This window comes from Camellia sinensis, chromosome 7 (genome assembly GCF_055761805.1).
Source record: "Camellia sinensis isolate YWXY chromosome 7, ASM5576180v1, whole genome shotgun sequence".
NCBI lineage: Eukaryota > Viridiplantae > Streptophyta > Magnoliopsida > Ericales > Theaceae > Camellia > Camellia sinensis.
The window spans coordinates 119625753-119646583 of NC_138967.1; the positions used below are offsets into that span (position 1 = coordinate 119625753).

Consider the following 20831-nt stretch of genomic DNA (forward strand, 5'->3'; position numbering starts at 1 on the left):
TATTGAGCTAAGAATACTTTTTCAATATAGAATAAGTGGGCCTTAGTTGACAAAGTGCCAAGCATTGTTTGTCATGCTAGTTCTGCTACTCCAGTTCCAACGGTAAATGAAACTTTCTTTCTCTTGCTTCTAGGCTTATGTCTCTTGTTCAAGGGTTCTACGTTATTTAGTAGCTTTGTTCAAGGCATTATTGATACTCAATCGATCTTGTGCTAACAAATTTTGGCTTTAGAGAATTTTTTTTTCTTTTCCTTTTTGTGAATTTTGTTCTAATCTCTCCCTTCTTAGTGAATGGATTGATAGTTGAAAGGGCCGAGATCATCACTTCGACTTCTAGGTAAACCTATAAGTGAAGAAAGGGACAATTGTAATTTGAATTTCAGTGGAGTTGAACCTACACCCAAACCGGAAGAAGGAACCGATCAAAGCTAGTAGTTCAGTTTTGATACTCTCACTGCAAGAAAATTGACATACAACAACGTTTATACAACATCGTTTCAAAAAAACGCCATTTTTTTTTTGTGTTTTTCGTGTTTTACATAAAAGAAGGAAAAAGAAAGAAAGTCACTTAACAGATCTCACTCTCTCACGCTCGTATCTCCGTCATGGTCCGTCTCTCTCATTCTTACACTCATATCTCACTCTCACAGATCTCACTCCCTCTCAGTCTCTCACACACCGCTCATCTCTCTCGCAATCGAACATCGATCTACATTCCTCGGTCAAAAATCGATCTCTGTCGCTCTAGGGCTTTGCTCTAGCTGTTCTTCATCGAACTCGAACTCGAACTCGATCTCGATCTGTTCTTCATCTCAGATCAGATCATTATCATTCTTCGATTCTCTTCTTCTCTCTTCGATCTCTCTGCAAATCTCTCTCTCACTCTAAACTCTGTTTGGATCTATCTGTGTTCGATCATGGAGATGGAACGTGTGATCGAGTTTCCACACGCGCACATGGATCGTCGTCCCAGAAAGAGACCACGTTTGGGTTGGGACGTTGCTCCTCAGGCCCTTAAGGTATCAAATCTGTTCTCTAGATCTCTAATTTCATAATTTTTTTTCTTCTTTTTTTTGGTTCTGGTTTTTTGCTAGATCTGGTTGAAATTAGATACGTGGTAGATCAGGTATGAGAAAAGGTTTATGCTTTTATAAATCTGTAAATTTCATGGTAGATCGGGTTTGGATAAAGGTTTTTTTTTTTTTTTATGTAAAATCGATTTTTATGTATGATCTGTAAGTGTCTGTCTTTCTTGGTGGAGATGCGAAGTTACTTGAGCTATAAAAGCTTGTTCTTCCTCTTTACTTGAGCGTATATCTTCGGGATTGTTCGAATCCTTCTGATCTAAATCGATCTAGGGCTCAAGGTAAGGGTTTTCTGACTTGGATTCGCTAAGTTCACTCAAGATCTGTAAAATGTAGGAATTAACCTATGTAAGTGAAGTATATATTAATTATGTTGTACATAAATGTTTGACCGAGGAATGTATGCTGGCCTGGTTGGTTGGTTGGTTTGGAGGAGGAGAAAGTGAGTTTGTTGTTGGAATAAGGTCAGCCTTGGTGGGAAGGGTGAGCCACTTACTGCTACATCTTTCGCTGAAATCTATATTATTTGTCATCAAAACTTCAACGTTTGATAGTACACTAAAAATGTAGTTTCTGCCTTTCTTTTCCTTTTTTCTCTGTCAAGCTATATACCAAAAGAACTATTGAAATGGTTTTCACTGACAGTAACAGCAATGGGGTTATTTTTGTATATGGATGTACTTTCATTTCAAAAATCTCTATAACTGTCCGTGATTTCGTAGTGATGTCATTCCCAAAGTAATGTGTGCTGACCAATTTGGATAGGGACTTGTTGCATTAATTTATGCTGGAACTGGTATAGTTGAAGGAAGTAATTCATCTTTAGAATGGGAGGAACTGGAGCTGAAGACATCTCAGGTTTGTGAATGTCTTTGTTTGGATGCATATATGTGGATGTGTGGGGCTACACCCATTTGTGTCAAAATGCACTTGTCTTAATGCTTAAAAACATGCTTGTAGAATTGCCATTTTATTTATCTATTTTCTATGTTTGTTTAAATATGGATTGTATAGTACTATATTGAGGGCATATCACTTTGCATCATCAAAAATGCTTTTTGGAAATACCAAGCGATGCTAAAGGCCTTTTTCCATGTTTTTTTGGGTGCAGTTTACCAAGTTGATGAAACTTGAGGTGCCTCCTTTGATACCAAGAAGGGGTGATGTCACAATTATTATTATCAAGAGAGGGATTATCGTATCTAACTTCCTCCCTTTCTCTCTCTCTTGGTGAAATGTGTTGAGGTTTTCAAGGAATTTTATCGAACAAAAACAAAACATAGAAAGCTTTATTGGTTTTCATCCTCCCTTTTCTCATTTTGTAATCCAAGTTTAATAATGAGCTTAAGGGGAATCTATTTCTTCCTGGTTATTTTCTGCTGGTGATATGTATCGAATCTCTTTTAACCTCTCATCTGTAGCTTTATTCCTTGAAAACCCATGTTTATTGTTTTGGATGCATTAATTTCCATAAGCTTTAATCTGCCTTTACAGTTCATTATTTGATGCTTTATTCATAGAATTATTACTTCAATTTTTTTGTATCTCAAAAATCGATTATAAAGTGGGATATGAGTTTCCCCTTTTATTATTATTATTATTATTATTATTATTATTATTATTATTATTATTATTATTATTATTATTATTATTATTATTATTATTATTATTATTATTATTATTATCATTTTGGGTACGAAAGCAATATGAAAAAAAAAAAAAAAAGAAGAAGAAAAACTAGAAGCAAGCAGAAGCAAGAGCTATTGTTATCCTGCAGGGACTAGGAGACCTGTAGATATGCTGTTTATTGTAGCTTTCTGGTTCATACGTCAGTGAAACTCTTCCTTACTTTACTGGTGTTTTGTCTTATTGTTGTTGTAGTGTTGCATGAATCAAGAATAAGATCTTCATTATCTCTCTTCTTAACAAACAAAAAGAAGACCTTCAATTCTCTTAAACCTTACTGATCTTGATTTCAGCATTTGTTATCATTCATACCGTAGCAGCTGTAGTACAAGTACCTAATTTTGTGTACAACTGGATTTTAAGAAAATTAAGGCCATGTTTGTTTGGGCGGACTGGATTAGCATTCCCATGACTAATAGTCCTAGGATTACGAATCCGTTGGGTTATGTATCCTATCTTAACTAATAGTCAAGTTTAAAATAATTAGTCCGTACTTCAATTGTTTAACCAAACATCGAATTAATAATTTTATTAGACTATTGGTCCAATCCCAAGCTCATGTCTACCCAAACAAACATGGCCTAAGTTCTCTAAGCATGGGTTATATGCTTATTCGTGCTTTTGCATGAACCAAATGATGCAATATTAGTTTTTCTCTTTCTGGAAATCATACTTTAATTTAACTTTAGAAACTCAAAATGTGAGCCCTTTCCTACAGGATGCTAATGAGGAGTCAAAGTCCGTTACAAAAGCTTCATCCATGAAAGGTCAAATCCTTGTTTTATTTCTTTCAGTCTTATGCTGAAATGTTTTAGTTGCAAGGTGATTATCACGCACTTGTATCTCATTGCCACATTCTCTGTGCATCAATGGCATGCTGAGTAATGCAGTTTAGATTATCTTAGCTAGTTATGTAGTGATATTGGCCTAGTCAGCAACTGGTTGAAAATTTTTTATCCTTTTCAGCAACTGGTTGACAAAATTTTAGGTTTAGTTAGCTAACTGCTCATATTTGCTGTAGTTCTTCGTCTGCAACAATCTGATCTGATTTCTCATTTTCAGCAATCAAAAAGCGAATGGAGAAAGATGTTGATGAAGTGGGAAAGATTGCACGAAATGTCAAAGCAAAATTAGAAGCAATAAGCAAAGATGTATTTCTTAATTCCTTTATTTTTATGTCTATCAAAATGTTATCTGATGGTAGTTAGCCTGGTATGGCAGTGTGTACTGATTCCCTCTTCTTTCTCTTTAGAACTCAGCCAATCGACAGAAACCTGGATGTGGAAAGGGAACAGGTGTTGATCGATCAAGGACAAATATGACAAAGTGTGTTTCTTCTGCAGCATATGAATTTCAGATTATTGCACATTTGTTGTTTTAGAATCATATTTAATTATTTTCTTGAAATGCAGTGCGTTGACAAAAAAGTTCAGGGACCTAGTGATTGAATTTCAGGTATATTTGGATATATATTCATTTTGGTAGTTGCTTTCTTTTCATTCACTAACTGAATTTCGTTGATTAGACTCTGAGACAAAGGATCCAAGATGAATACCGTGAGGTCGTGGAGCGAAGGCTCATAACAGGTCTGAATATTGCTGTCTGCATATAAACAAAAATTACGGTTAAAATTTGAAGTTGGAATGATGTCTTTCGTAATAATTTTGCTTGTTGCTGGCTGATCTTGTTTTTATTGGCTATGTTTCACTTTGTGTTTTAATTTTGAGATGACTGAGCAGTCACAGGAACCAGACCAGATGAAGAAGTGAGCCAAAATAATGAGATCAATAGTTGGGCTGTAATGGTGAAATGGAACTATGGATGTTATCCTAACTGAAATTTTTTTTGACTGTATCAGACAATCGACCACCTGATAGAAACCTGTAACAGTGAACAAATATTCCACAAAGCTATTCAAGAAATGGGAAGAGGGCAGGTACTACCTTTTCTACTTTTACCATATTTCCCATACTACATGTGTTTCTGGTTGTGAACAAGTCTCGTGAACTAAATTGTAGCTAGTCACCAGTTTTATTATCTTTTTACGTATGTGTTTTGTCTAATACATCCGGCTACAGATAATTTCAACTTAATTTGATCCTCCTTCTATGTCTGGTTGACTGTTGAGTTGTGGAGACTACTACTAAAAAAGAAAGAAAAAAGAAATCACTACTAAAATATAAATTTGAATTTGAATTTTGATACTACTAAAATGTAGGAATTAACCTACATCTTTCATATATTTTTTTTTCTTAATGTTTAATAATTTTATATGCATCGATATTCCAATCTATATATCTATATTATAGCAAACTGAGATTCCATTAAAAAAAAAATTCATTAAACCTCCAAAGGTTAGCGATGTAGATAAAATCAAACAAAATGTGTAGGTCTTAGAGTTTTAAAGTAAAAAATTTATGTTAGAATTTGTTCAAATATAATTCTCTTAATATTTATAAATATTTTTATTGATTGACAAAAAGCACCATAAACATTAAGGTAATTGTTTTTTTTTTATTATTATATTGAGTTATTAAAATAAGATGTATTATATGATTAAACCAAGAATTGTTGAAAAAAAAAATCGACTCAAACTAAATTTTCTAGACTCATTTTTAATATTTAATCTAATATTGGAACCCTCAAACTAACTTATCTCGGTTACAAACCGATAAAGATAATTTTAAACAATCAAGACAATTTTTAATGACTAGGTGAATGTCACATTGGCATAAATATTCAATTAACTAGCTTTCAGGTCACTTCTAATATTTAATCGAACACCACAAGTCAATTTCAATTATATTGTCCCTTCTTAGAATTGTGGAGACTGTAGGTGAAAGTGTGACTAATCTCCAACTAGGCTCAATGGCAATTGTTCATTCTCAAGGACGTTCCTTCACTAGACCGACACCATTGGTCTTTTGAGGTTTGTTTGTTTTTTTCTCAATAGTTCACTTTTATGAGTTTGGCTTCTGGTCTTCCTCCTCCTTCTGACTTAATTTGTTGTTTCCTTCACTTATTTTGTGAGGTTGAATTTGGGGATATCATCTCGAGGGAGAGAGAAATTGGTGATGTTCCACTCTGCAGTGTAATTTCTAAAATTGGCCAGCTTGTTCCTTAAATAAGCATTGGCCCATGAATGAGTAACTTGTATAATCTTGCTAACTATTTCTTCTCTCTGGATCTGAATTTGCAAATTTGGGTGCAGGCTTTATAATTGAACTGGTGCAAGGAAGTGTTGCCTTTTTTTTTTTTGGTTGTAAGTTTGTTTATCTGTTGATTGGATGTGCTCACATTTTCATTTTATTTTTGAACAGGCTATTATAGTGTCAACAAACTGACTTCCGCTGGTTGCAAAGTAAAGATTTGAAGATTTGCACTAAATAACAAAAATGAGGGGGTGATTTGAAGAAAATTCAAATTGTTTGACAGTATATGATTGAGATTTGGAAAGTTGTAGGGTTAAATATCTAAGGAGATAAACTAGAATTTTTATGGTTTTCAATTTGGCATTGTAATTTAAATTTGAGCCAATCTGTTTTATTATATACTAATTATCAGTTAATTTTCAATTTTTGCTCCTAATTAAATTTATATAAATTCTCAGTTAATTCTCAATCTCTATTCTTAGTTAAATTCTCAATTAATTGGGCTGTATTCTTAAAAAAAAAATGGCATTTTCAAAAAAAATGTCACTACATGTAGTCATCATGACATCACATCTGAGGTAAGTAGTAAAAATGAAAAAAGGTGGCGGTTTTTCAAAAAACGCCACTGAATGACGTCATCATTACATCATAAATTAATTGTGACGGAAAAGTAGATGGTTGTTAAAGATTTTGCGACGTTTTGAAAAACGCCGTCTAATGTTTTTAGCGACGTTTTTGAAACGCTGCTAAGATATTGCGGCGGCCGTATCTACGACGAAAATATTAAACGTTGCAAAAACTTATTGTGGCGTTTTTCAAGCATATGGTGGCGTTTTTAAAACGCCGCTAAAAATCAAATTTCTTGTAGTGTCTTTAAGTTTTAGCGCTCGTAGAAAGAGGCAGGTCTATTAGGTTAGCCCTGTTTTAAGTCTTAGGAAAGGTAGGTTTGCTTATAGGTTTTCTTAGAGAGAAAATCAAGTGTTTTTGGGAAGACATACATGTCGATTTCTTGGGAAATTGCTTAGTAGTTCTAGGGTAATTGGCTCAGAGATTATTTCCTTTCTTGCTTGGGCACTTCAGCTCTGTGGTGATCTAGAAAAAAAAAAAAAAAAAGAATCTATTCGTCAAGCTCTTTCAAGCTTCGAAGTCTAATACTCCTGTTTTAACACTCGATAGTCAATTCTTTTGTATTAGCGCTACAAGACAGTAGTGATCACATAATTAGTGTCAAAGACACTTCCAATAGTCGCGAACTCTTTCATCAATTTAGTCAAGAGTTCGAGAAAGGAAAAACTTTGAATTTGGTCAAATGGTATTCAAATCAATCTTGCTTTCTTGATAGCATAGTATTCAAGGACTTTTAAGTAGGTAACGACAATTCTTTCATTATCTTTAACTAGTTTATCAATTGCGAGCCCCTATTTAGAAAATGCAAGGAAAACCCAGTATCACTTAAAGGCGAATAGTGCAAAAGTGGGTAAATGTCTTACTCAAGATCGTTGGTTACCCTTCTTTTCAACCCTCCCATTTGAGGTAGAGTAAATATCTTGGTTGTAAGTTGGAATGTTTGAAAGGTAAGTAAGGTGGAAAAGATGATATTTGAAAGGAAAGGAAATACTATTCTTAAAGACTCTTGAGTTCAGATTGTTAGTTGAAGAGTAATAAAATGGATTATTGGGATCAGTCCATACGAGATTTTGCTCGGGATTTAAATGGGCACTCCTACTAGTGAATAGTGGGATTGGTTTCTTAAATTAGTCGGTTTGACGAGCCAAAAATATTGTACGAGGAGAAAAAAATATCACAACAAAACTAAAACTAAAAAAGGAAAAATGATCAATTCCCACAAATATCTTCTACAAAAGCATCCATTTATAAATTTTAACCGGTAAGAATTTAGCGTCACAGAATAAGTGAATAGACTCTTGCCGGTCAGAGTCTTTGAAGGATGCTTTTGTGGATATTTTTTATGGAGACAACACGATTGATAAAAAAATTCAATCCTTTAAAATTTTGAGAAGTCATTCTGTGGGTACTATGTTTGAATGTGGGTACTATGTTTGAAAGACGGCCAGCACCTCAAATTTTGACCTTCCGTACTTGTAAAAAATGTTTGAGACTATAAAAAAAATATTTACAATTCTACCCACAATGATGTGGCAAGATATGTGTTAACATTTGATTTGTTATGCACTCAATGATGGTAGGCTCAACTCTTATATCACATCATTATTAGTAAATTTATGAATATAAATATATGAGTCTCTAATATTACTCACTATGAATCATCAAATTCTCATCTTCTCACGAGCCATTGAATTTCATTTTATTTATATCGAAGGACATATTGAGGGACATATGAAAATCCAAATGACCAAATCTCATAGCCCACCGTTATGAACCATAGACCGATTACACAAATAGGAGCTACTGTAAGCGCAATCGGCCAATCTGCTCCCGTTCTTAGGAAGAGAGAGAATCTAGGCGCAATCAGCTTATAATTTTTATACGAGACTGTTGACAATTCGGTCAAATAGTCTTTTTATCGAAACCTGCTAAGATCCACCGTACAGTTTGCATGAATTTTTATTATTTTTAAGATAGGTTAAGTGATCAAATAAACAACAATAAAAAACTCGGAGACTCCACTTGATTTTAAGGACTAAGAACCATAAAATGGCTCCATAAAAGTAACTAATCAATCATCATCGGATGACTCAGTTCGGGACTCAGGTATGAGATAAGAAGGTTTTACACACCCACTTCACTTGATACAAAGTCGGCCTCTACTCATTATTTTGATAATTTTAAATCCAAATTTGATAAGATTTATACATCAAAGGTAGTAATAATTGAAAGAATGTGAGAGCCAAAGTAGAGGAAATGTATAAAAAGGAAAAAATGAATAAAATAGAAGGTAGCAATGGGGTGTCCACATATTTGCTTATTAAATTGCCCCTTGAAAATCTAATGCTTGACCAAAGACAATTGTTTTAGTTTTTAAATGATTTCAAAACTTAAAATATTTAACAACTTTTGATTTAGATCTCATTTTTTTTTATAAAATTTATATTGTTGGAATGTTCTCTTTAAGACCTATACCACACAAGATTTTTTATGAATATGAAATTTGACAAAAAGAAAAGGACAAAATTTCATCATAATACATGTATTTAGACAATGAAATTTCACATCCAAGATAGTAAAAATGAACATTTTTTTAGCAATAAAATTGGCTTATCTACATTAAGATCATCTCAATTATTAGCGAATATCACTTTATCTTCATTTATGAATCTGTATATTTTTAATTATGAAAATGTGTCACTTTCACTCTTCATCAACATTACAAGAGGAGTATGTTTGTACAATTTTCATAATTAAAAGGGTCAAAATATAAGAGTTTATATATATAAGGGGTAAAATGATATTTGATGATAGTTGAGGTGGTCATTGTAACGCCCCCAAGTAATTGACACAAAATAGTTGATGATCCCAACCATTAAACAATTCCAATTTGGTTAACCAAATTTCTAAATTACTTTTTATTTTTTTATTCATGTAAGAGATTTACAAAAAAGTCCACATGCATTACATATTCAAACCCTCCTAAGTTGAATCCATAGTATGTGCGACCATACAATAGTAAGAAATAAACAATAAAGAAATGCCTCAAGGGCTATAAGTTCCAAGACTTAAGGTTGATTACACAAAAGTGGTTAACTAACCCATACAATTTAAACACTTGGCTTGTCAAAAATAATCACAAAAGAAAAGAGCCTCTTGCTCCCAAAAGACTTTCAACGCCTCAGCTAGGCGAGATCACCTCATCTTTTCCTACATAAATCCACTAGGAGTGAGGACAAAACCCAGTAAAGATATCCTTACAAAGTATATATGTTTAAGCAGTCTGATATATATACATAAGTGAAAAATCTAAAATCTTTGAGATATTGATTCGAGATGATGTTTCAATTTAAAACAGTAAATAACAATCCCAATCAAACAATCATGACAAATCAATACAACGATTTAACATGAAAAAAAGCACAATTCGAATGCCTCTAATTGTGATAAAAAAATCACTAGCCAAAGTGTCACGACCCGCTCTCCGTATCCAAGGGTTAACCATCATGATGGCTAGTAACTGAAGTTACCTCCGGCCAATCATTGAACAAATAAATAAACGCGAGCGGAAGTAATATTTAAATGAGGGTACCAAAATAATCATCAGAGCTTCTATTTTTATTACAAAATTTATTGACCAAAAAAGTCGATATTTATATATAAAAATATTATAAAAGTGTTGCGTGTGTCTATTCTGCAGCCCCGCGTCTAAGACTTTCCAAAAGCTATTTCTGAATTGCATTGTTTCCTGAAAATTGATAAACAGTTATAAACGCATGGCAGAGTGAGAAATATTATATCAAGAGTATAAAGGATACAAAATAACTATGGATAGTTAGTTAGGCCAAAACATTTACATAACTCATTTTAGTAAATAAATCATTTAAGTGGCAGAAAATTGAAATATTGAAATTATGTAAATATATAACCACAACCACGGTACAGAACAGAACAGAACAGAACAGAGGTCACAGAAATGACAGTCAGAACAGAGGTACGGATTCAAGAGGTGGCTCGTACAAATTATAGAGGTGGCTCCCACAATAGTGTAGCACTTATCTCCACACAGAACAGAGGTCAATAAATTCATGACAAACGGAAGACCACAAAGTGGTCAAACAGAGGTCAATGGTTATTTAAGTCCCCCAAGGCGTGAGATTCCCGTGGTGATACTTACAAAACATAATTGTTTATAAGGTTATAGTCAAATATTCTTTAGCATATAAACAAATATATCCATGGGTTTCATTTTAAGCAAATAAGGGTCGGGAAATAATCCACGTAACTAAAATATTAATATAGTTTATAAAAATTCATAAAACATAACTTGTACAAAATAAATATGGTAAGTCAAAATATATGTAAAATATATTATGATAACTTAAGATATAGTATAACTCACCTTAACTTTAATATCTCACTCTTTCTTTTCACTACACAAGATGCATTTACCTTCCATAGAAAGGAGCATGGGCACCCAGTCACGGGCTGTCACTTGTCGCATTCCCAATACTCCTCCATTAATTCAAAATTTATCTAAATTTAATTTAGTTATTTATTTATATTTTGATCCTTTAAATTCTTAATAATTATATTATTTTACAAAATTATATATAATAATACAAAATAAATTATATATTTTTCTAATTATGATTAAATAATATTAGTATAAATTTTACAGAATAATTAAAAATCTTGGTTTTTACAATCTTCCCTCCTTTTAAAATTTCGCCCTCAAAATTTATCATAAATGTAAGCTATCCGCTGCACACTCTGATAAATATATATTAGATGATTAATCTGATAGAAAATATTACCTCAAAAAAAAATCTTACCAAAAATAACTCACTGTTTAGTTGTCAAAAAATTGTTTTGGGCCAAAATAAGAAACAATCGGTGACTTTAAAAACTTTTCACTTGTTTTGTTTACGATAAAAATAAATAAAAAATAAAATGAGAACAAAATGACAGAATCATATGCAAGAGTTGAAAAAAATTGAGAAGAACTTTTCATTGATGGGAAATAATTTCAAAATTAATATCTTTATAATTTGAACCCACTTTTAAAAAGTCGAAATGATTTTTTTCTTTTTGAACACTGGACTGAAAATTATATGTATTTAATTATATTATAATTTTGGTAGGTGCTTAAGCCGGACATCCTTTGTTTCATTTCCCTCTTTTGCTATAACACATATAAATTATATCTATTATCCTTTACAAATTATGCACACAAAAAATAATAATAATATGTATATATATATAATCATATAAAATTATAATATAATTAAATCGACGAATATAATATTGAGGTACTAATTACCCGATATCTCACTTCTTAAATGCGCGTGTGTCCTATGCTTCAATAATGAATTTTTTTTTTTTTTTTTTTATAAACCATTGCTCTGATACCATTTGTCACGACCCGCTCCCCGTACCTAAGGGTTAAGCATCGTGATGGCCAGTAACTGAAGTTACCTCCGGCCAATCCTTGAACAAATAAATAAACACGAGTGGAAGTAATATTTAAGTGAGTGTACCAAAATAATCATCTGAGCTTCTATTTTTATTACAAAATTTATTGACCAAAAAGGCCGATATTTATATATAAAAATATTATAAAAGTGTTGTGTGTGTCTATTCCGCAGCCCCGTGTCTAAGACTTTTCAAAAGTTATTTTTGAATTACATTGTTTCCTGAAAATTGGTAAACAGCTATAAGCACATGGCAGAGTGAGAAATATTATACCAAGAGTATAAGGGATGCAAAATAATAATGGATAGTTAGTTAGGTTAAAACATTTACATAACTCATTTTGGTAAATAAATCATTTAAGTGACAGAAAACTGAAATACTGAATTATGTTAATATATAACCATAACCACAGTACATAATATAATAGAACAGAGGTCACAGAAGTGATAGTCAGAACAGAGGTACGGATTTAAGAGGTGGCTCGTACGGATTATAGAGGTGGCTCCCACAATAGTGAAGCACTTATCTCCGCACAACACTTTCCTCCGCACAAAACAGAAGTCAGTAGATCCATAACAAACAGAGGACTACAAAGTAGTCAAACAGAGGCCAATGGTTATATAAGTCCCTCAAAGCGTGGTACTCCCGTGGTGGTACTTACAAAACATAATTGTTTATAAGGTTATAGTCAAATATTCTTTAGAATATAAACAAGCATATCCATGGGTTTCATTTTAAGGAAATAGAGGTCAGGAAATAATCCATGTAACTAAAATATTAATATAGTTTATAATAATTCATAAGACATAACTTGTATAAAATAAATATGGTAACTCAAAACATACGTAAAATATATTATGGTGACTCAAAGTATACTATAACTCACATTCATTTATTCCTCACTCTATCTTTCCACTGCTAAAGACCCTTATGCTTCCACTATTTTTTTCTTCCTTCTTTCTTTCTTTCCTTTTCTTTCTTCCCTTCCTTTCTTTCTCTCTCTTCCTTTTCTTTTTCCCATCTTCTGGGCACATCCCCCCTCCTTATATTAAAATTCTGAGCACATTTCCCCCCTCCTTATGTAGAAATTCTGAGCACATCCCCCCTTATATAGAAAGGAGCCGTGGGCATCAAATCACGGGCTGCCACGTGTTACATTCTTATTATTTTTTCATTAATTCAAGTTTATCTGAATTTAGTTATTTATTTATATTTTGACCCTTTAAATTTTTAATAATTATATTATTTTATAAAATTACACATAATAATACAAAATAAATTATATATTTTTCTAACTATGATTCAATAATATTAGTATAAATTTTACAGAATAATTAAAAATCTGGATTGTTACAATCTTCCATCCTTTTAAAATTTTGTACTCAAAATTTGTCATAAGTGTAAGCTATCCGATGCACACTCTGATAAATATATATAAGATGATTAATCTGATAAAAAATATTACCTCAAAAAAAAAATTTAGCAAAAATAATCCACTGTCTAGTTATCAAAAATTGTTTTGGGCCAAAATGAGAAACAATCGGTGACTTTAAAAAATTTTCACTCGTTTTGTTTACGATAAAAATAAATAAAAAATAAAATGAGAACACAATGACAGAATCATGTGCAAAAGTTGAAAAAGTTTGAGATGAACTTTTCGTTGATGGGAAATAGTTTCAAAATTAGTATCTTTATAATTTGAACCCACTTTTAAAAAGTCAAAATGAATTTTTTTTTTTTTTTGAATACTGGACTGAAAATTATATGTATTTAATTATATTATAATTTTGATGGGTACTTAAGCCCGATGTCCTTTGTTTCTTTTCCTTCCTTTGCTACAACACATAGAAATTATATATATTATCCTTTACAAATTATTCACAAAAAAAAAAATAATTTAATATATGTATATATAAAATCATATAAAATTATAATATAATTAAATCGACGAATATAATATTTAGGTACTAATTACCCGCTATCCTACTTCTTAAATGCGCGTGTGTCGTATGCTTAAATAATGATTTTTTTTTTTTTATAAACCATTGCTCTGAACCATTTGTCACGACCCGCTCCCCATACTCAAGGGTTAAGCATCGTGATGGCCAGTAACTGAAGTTACCTCTGGCCAATCCTTGAACAAATAAATAAACACGAGCGGAAGTAATATTTAAGTGAGGGTATCAAAATAATCATCGGAGCTTCTATTTTTATTACAAAATGTATTGACTAAAAATGTCGATATTTACATATAAAAATATTATAAAAGTGCTGTGTGTGTCTATTCCGTAGCCCCACGTCTAAGATTTTCCAAAAGTTATTTATGAATTGCTTCAGTGTGTTTGGTTTGAGTTTTTTGAATTAAGTTTTTTTAAAACTGAGTTTTTTGATTTTCGCATTTTTTTGTTTTTAGTGAATATTTTTAAAATTTTAAACATTTTTTTTTTACTTTTTTAGATGCACATTACTTAGATGTATCTAAAAAGTAAAAAATTTGTGAAAAAATATTTTTAAAAATTAGTAAATACATAAAAATACAAAATATATACTGAATTCTTGTATTTTTTTTTGTATTTTTGGTATTTAGTGAATTTTTAAAAGATTTTTTTCAATTTGTTTTTACTTTTTAGGTATATTTATGTTAGTTATGTCTAAAAATTAAAAAAATTACTCAAAATATTAAAAAAATTCAGTAAAAAAAAATAAAAAATAAAAAAGTAGAATTTTCTGAAAAGTGTTTTTGAAAAATAGTAACCAAGCATTGTTTCCTGAAAATTGGTAAACAGCTATAAGCACATGGCAGAGTGAGAAATATTATACCAATAGTATAAGGGATACAAAATAACCATAGATTGTTAATTAGGCCAAAACATTTACACAACTCATTTTGGTAAATAAATCATTTAAATGGCAGAAAACTGAAATACAGAAATTATGTAAATATATAACCATAACCACGGTACAGAACAAAGGTTACAGAAGTGATAGTCAGAACAAAAGTACGAATTCAAGAGATGGCTCGTACGGATTATAGAGGTGACTCCCACAATAGTGTAGCACTCATCTCCGCACAACACTTTGCTCCCCACAGAACAGAGGTTAATAGATTCATCACAAACAAAGGACCACAAAGTGGTCCAATAGATGCCAATGGTTATTTAAGTCCCCCAAGGCATGAGACTCTCGTGGTGGTACTTACAAAACATAATTATTTATAAAGTTATAGTCAAATATTATGTAGAATATAAACAAACATATCCATTGGTTTCATTTTAAGCAAATAGAGGTCAGAAAATAATCCACGTAACTGAAATATTAATATAGTTTATAATAATTTATAAAACATAACTTATACAAAATAAATATGATAACTCAAAACATATATAAAATATATTATAGTAACTCAAGATATATTCCCCCCCAAAATAGAAATTCTGAGCACATCCCCCTCATAAATAGAAAGGAGCCGTGGGCATCACCCCCACAGACTGCCACGTGTCGCATTCTTATTATTTTTTCATTAATTCAAATTTATTTAAATTTAACTTAGTTATTTATTTATATTGTGATCCCTTAAATTTTTAATAATTATATTATTTTACAAAATTATACATGATAGTACAAAATAAATTATATATTTTTCTAACTATAATTAAATAATATTAGTATAAATTTTACAGGATAACTAAAAATCTGAGTTGTTACAATCTTCTCTCCTTTTAAAATTTTGTCCCCAAAATTTGTTATAAGTGTAAGTTATCCGCTGCGCATTCTGATAAATATATATTAGATTATTAATCTGATAAAAAATATTACCTCAAATTTTTTTTTACCAAAAACAACTAACTGTTTAGTTGTCAAAAATTGTTTTGTGCCAAAATGAAAAAAAAATCGGTGAGTTTAAAAACTTTTCACCCGTTTTGTTTACGATAAAAATAAATAAAAAATAAAATGAGAACATAATGACAGAATCATATGCAAGAGTTGAAAAAATTTGAGATGAATTTTTCATTGATGGGAAATAGTTTCAAAATTAGTATCTTTATAATTTGAACCCATTTTTAAAAAGTCAAAATGATTTCTTTTTTTTTTTTTTGAATGCTGGACTGAAAATTATATATTATAATTTTGGTGGATGGTTAAGCCCGGCATCCTTTGTTTCTTTTCCTTCTTTTGCTATAACACATATAAATTATATCTATTATCCTTTACAAATTATACACAAAATATATATATATATATATAAAGTCATTTAAAATTATAATATAATTAAATCGACAAATATAATATTTAGGTGCTAATTACCCGCTATCCTACTTCTTAAATGCGCATGTGTCCTATGCTTCAATAATGTTTTTTTTTTTATAAACCATTGCTCTGATACTATTTGTCACGACCCGCTCCCCGAACCCAAAGGTTATGCATCATGATGGCCAGTAACTGAAGTTACCTCCGGCCAATCCTTGAACAAATAAATAAACGCGAGCGGAAGTAATATTTAAGTGAGGGTACCAAAATAATCATCGGAGCTTCTATTTTCATTATAAAATTTATTGACCAAAAAGGTCGATATTTACATATAAAAATATTATGAAAGTGCTGTGTGTATCTATTCAGCACTTTCAGAATAGTTACTAGAGAATGACATGCCCCTGCATTAATTGGGAAGAATTGAATCCAAATCCTTTAAAATTTATTGGGAAGTTAATTGTATAATACATTTTATTTAGTCATGCCAACATTCAAGTTTTATGAAAGATGATTGAGATAATACTTCTCACACAATAAAAGTATTTGAGTTTTCTAACACGATTATACAATTTGATTGTTAACCTTATTTACAGCTACTGCAGTAAACAATAATGTTTTTACTTTAGGGTTTGTTATTTGGATCAAGCATGAAATAGCCCCACATAAAGAAAAATAAAATTACACAAATATACAAATTTCACAAAATACTACTATTCTTACTTGCAAATGTGATATTCAGTAATAAAGTCTTAGTATTTTAAATGAAATCGACTAAAATAACATGATAGAAAACATTCAACATCCACATCAGTTAGCAGAGCAAGAATAAGTTAAGTCTGTTTTCCATTAGTCCTACATAAACTTTGTTCAAACTGAACTCTTTTTTTTTTTTTTTTTTAATTTCAAAAAAAAAAAAAAAAAAACATCCACCACTAGCCAAACCAAGTCCTCACCCAAAAAAACTCAATTTTATAATCTGATTTTGAGTTTGAATTGACACACATCTAATAAAATGTATTATTTTCAATTTGGGGATCACAAATAATTCTTACATCCATCTGCAAAATAAACATTTTTGTGGGTAGAGAGTTGGTTCAAGTTAGAGCAAGTTGGGGGCTGCCCTTGGTGCATAGGTGGATAATTTAATGTAATTCATTTACCAAGAAAAAAATTTAGGTTGTAGGTCAACTACTAGGGCCATATGAATATAATTTTGCAACATACATATATCATTTACAATTAATTACTAACTAGTTTTTCCAGAATCTGTTTGGGACACTGGAATGCAAACCAGAGCACTTATCTTTGCAATATGACCCATAATTTGAAGAACATGTACAAATTTTAGAAGAATGAGATTCCTCAGTTTGAAAATGATTAGAAATGGCATAAAACCCTAGCTTCACCAAAGTAAATGCCCTCAAAATCTAAAAATACATATAAATAACAACAATAAAAGAATTAAAAACTCTAGATAATATCGAGAAAATGAATGAGGGGAAAAAAGCAAAATTTTCAAAATTTCAAGCCTCAATTATTTGAAAAAATGAAAATTACTCACAAACAAATACTAGCTTTTCAGCTAATTTCACACACAAACACTACTTACATACAAAATCTAACTACAAATTTTCAAAAACAAAAACAAAAAACGATTGCCGAAAAACATGAGCACACCATTTCAGTAATTGGATGCACACCATTTCACAGCAATCGGATGCACCATTTTATCAGACTTGACTTATTACTCATTTAAATCACACTTATTACTTAATGAGACCCCATTTACTATTAAATCAAACCCCACTTACTACTTAATGAGATCCTTCAATTACTTGTAAATATTGTTACAATAAGTAGTAAGTATTGTCACAATTAGTTATAACTAAGGTCTATTTTGGGAAAAGGGTTAAAAACTACTTTCTAGCATTTAACCCACTTCTCTCTCACAAAAAAAAAAAAAAAACAAAAAAAAACAAAAATTAGCTTTTAACCATCTTTCCAAAACACCTCTAAGTTTGCATGTTCACTTACTATTTTATCATGTTTGACTTACTATTCCATCAAACTTTACTTACTACACATCAAACCCCACATTTCTCAATGAAACTCTACTTTCTACTTCATCATACTTTTACTACTTAATGAGACCCCACTTACTATTAAATCAAACCCCACTTACAACTCAATGAGACTTCTCAATTAGTTGTAAGTATTGTTATAATAAGAAGTATTGTTACAATTAGTAATTAAGTTTACATGTTCACTTACTATATCATCAAATCTGGCTTACTGTTATTCCATCAAATTTTACTTATTATACAGTCAAACCCCACACTCCTCATTGATGCTCTACTTACTACTCCATCATACTTCACTTACTATTCAACGAGGCCCCACTTACTATTAAATCAAACCCCACTTATTACTCAACAACACCCCTCAATTAGTTGTAAGTATTGTTATAATAAGTAGTAAGTGTTTTCAAAATTAGTTGTAACTATGTTTACATGTTCACTAACTTTTTCATCAAGCTGACTTACTATTCATTGACACTCTATTTATTACTCCATCAAACTTCACAATCAAGCCCCACATTTCTCAATGAGACTCTACTTTATACGTCATCATACTTCATTTACTAATCAATGAGACTCCACTTATTATTAAATCAAACCCCACTTACAACTCAACGAAACCCCTCAATTAGTTGTGAGTATTGTTATAATAAGTAGTAACTATTGTCACAATTAGTTGTAACTAAGTGTACATGTTCACTTACTATATCATCAAACCTGACTTACTACTCAGTGAGACTCCATCAAATTTCACTTACTACACAGTCAAACCCCATATTCCTCAATGAGACTCTACTTACTACTTCATCATACTTGACTTACTACTTAATGAGAACCCATTTACTATTAAATCAAACCACACTTAATATTCAATAAGACACCGCAATTAGTTGTAAGTATTGTTATAATAAGTAATAAGTATTGTCACAATTAGTTCTAACTAAGTTTACATGTTCAATTACTATTTAATCAAACTTGACTTATTACTCAATGAGACTCCACTTATTACTCTATCAAATTTCACTTACTACACAATCAAAAACCCCACATTCCTCAATGAGACTGTACTTTCTTCTCCATCATACTTCATTTACTACTCAATAAGACGCCACTTACTATTAATCAAACATCACTTACTACTCAATGAGACACCTCAATTAGTTCTAAGTATTGTTATAACAATTAGTAAATATTGTCACAATTAGTTGTAACTAAGTTTACATGTTCACTTATTATTTCATCAACCTTGACTTATTACTTAATGTGACTCCACTTACTACTCCATCAAACTTTACTTTCTATTCTACCGAACTTGACTTACCACTTATTTAAACCACAATTACTACTCAATTAGACTCTACTTACTACTTTATCAAAGTTGACTTACCACTCATTTAAACTGTAACGCCCTCAAAAATAAACCCATTAAATATATATAACATCAACATGCAATGTTAAAAAGGAAACAATTCATTATAACATTCATCAGAGTCTTACTAAATAAAAGCATTACATGTAATATCAAATTAAATGCCCTACAGGCTTACATCTTTCCAAGCCAACACTTGGACACAAAAGTATGAGTTCTAACTCAAATACAAATAAAGCCCTAGGCTTGAGTGTTTACATGTACTAACAAATAAAAACAAATAACTGAAAATAGTCTTCAAAATCCAAGTCCTTCCAAGCTAAGTCCTTGGAGGTAGCTTATCACCTGAACTTGAAAATGATGTTCCCATATAGGGTGAGCCACAGCCCAGTAGAAATATACTAAACCAAATATAAGCATTGAATAAAGCAATAGCATTCAATAGATGGTTAACCAAGATATTCAATTATGACTTAATACAGTCTCATGACACTAACATCTATGACATGTTTCAATTCTCACTATTATCAATAAGGCTCAGAACCTGGCCAAACTTACAACAGTGAACTATATAACATATTCACATTACTTCCAATATCAACAACACAGATGAGACTCAGGCTCATATTAAAACACTTCATACTTCCCGTTTGATACACATTGTAGTGCTGTATCAATAACATGTAAAAACACTTCAATATAATAAGCACACATAATAGTGATGCTAATGGAGTCCATCCCCTATCTCCTCCCAAACAAAATCCGGTTTAGAGGTCCATCCCCTATCTTCCCCTAAACCGTGGAGTACATCCCCTATCTCCTCCCACACAATATGCAAATGAAATGCTCAATCAATACACGTATTTTCAATATTAATTCAATAGTCAAAATTAATGACTTAATCAATGTGATTAGTTTCAGTTATTCCTAATCCACATGCAATGTCTACAACAATCACGACTATCCTCCACCGATAGCCCAAAACAGTTATTTCTAGACTGGAAATAAATATATCAACCATTCAATAGGTGAGTGATTTAAATTATCCAACTACACCATTTAATCAAAGAATTTCTCAATTTCATGAATTTAACCAAATTCCCCAATT

The 20831-nt window shown here is 31.2% G+C and overlaps 1 protein-coding gene and 1 long non-coding RNA gene across 2 annotated transcripts; both read left to right on the forward strand.

The window, feature by feature from the left end:
• Nucleotides 1-544: 544 nt before the first annotated feature.
• LOC114273848 (syntaxin-132-like) lies at nt 545-4256 on the forward strand. The gene is made up of 6 exons (XM_082881053.1): nt 545-1019; nt 1851-1943; nt 3490-3538; nt 3834-3922; nt 4024-4097; nt 4184-4256. The coding sequence occupies exons 1-6, from the start codon at nt 918-920 to the stop codon at nt 4254-4256; spliced, it is 480 nt and encodes a 159-aa protein (XP_082737179.1). The 5' UTR covers nt 545-917.
• A 40-nt stretch (nt 4257-4296) lies between these two features.
• On the forward strand, nt 4297-6346 carry LOC145795281 (uncharacterized). The gene is made up of 2 exons (XR_014335913.1): nt 4297-4357; nt 4511-6346. It is a non-coding gene; the product is annotated as an uncharacterized LOC145795281 (long non-coding RNA).
• The last annotated feature ends 14485 nt before the right edge of the window (nt 6347-20831 follow it).

Coding starts and splice junctions, on each gene's coding strand:
- LOC114273848 (XM_082881053.1), top strand. CDS start 918: ATGGAGATGGAACGTGTGATCGAGTTTCCACACGCGCACATGGATCGT. Junction 1,020..1,850: donor TTGCTCCTCAGGCCCTTAAG/GTATCAAATCTG, acceptor CAATTTGGATAG/GGACTTGTTGCATTAATTTA. Junction 3,923..4,023: donor TAGAAGCAATAAGCAAAGAT/GTATTTCTTAAT, acceptor CTTTCTCTTTAG/AACTCAGCCAATCGACAGAA.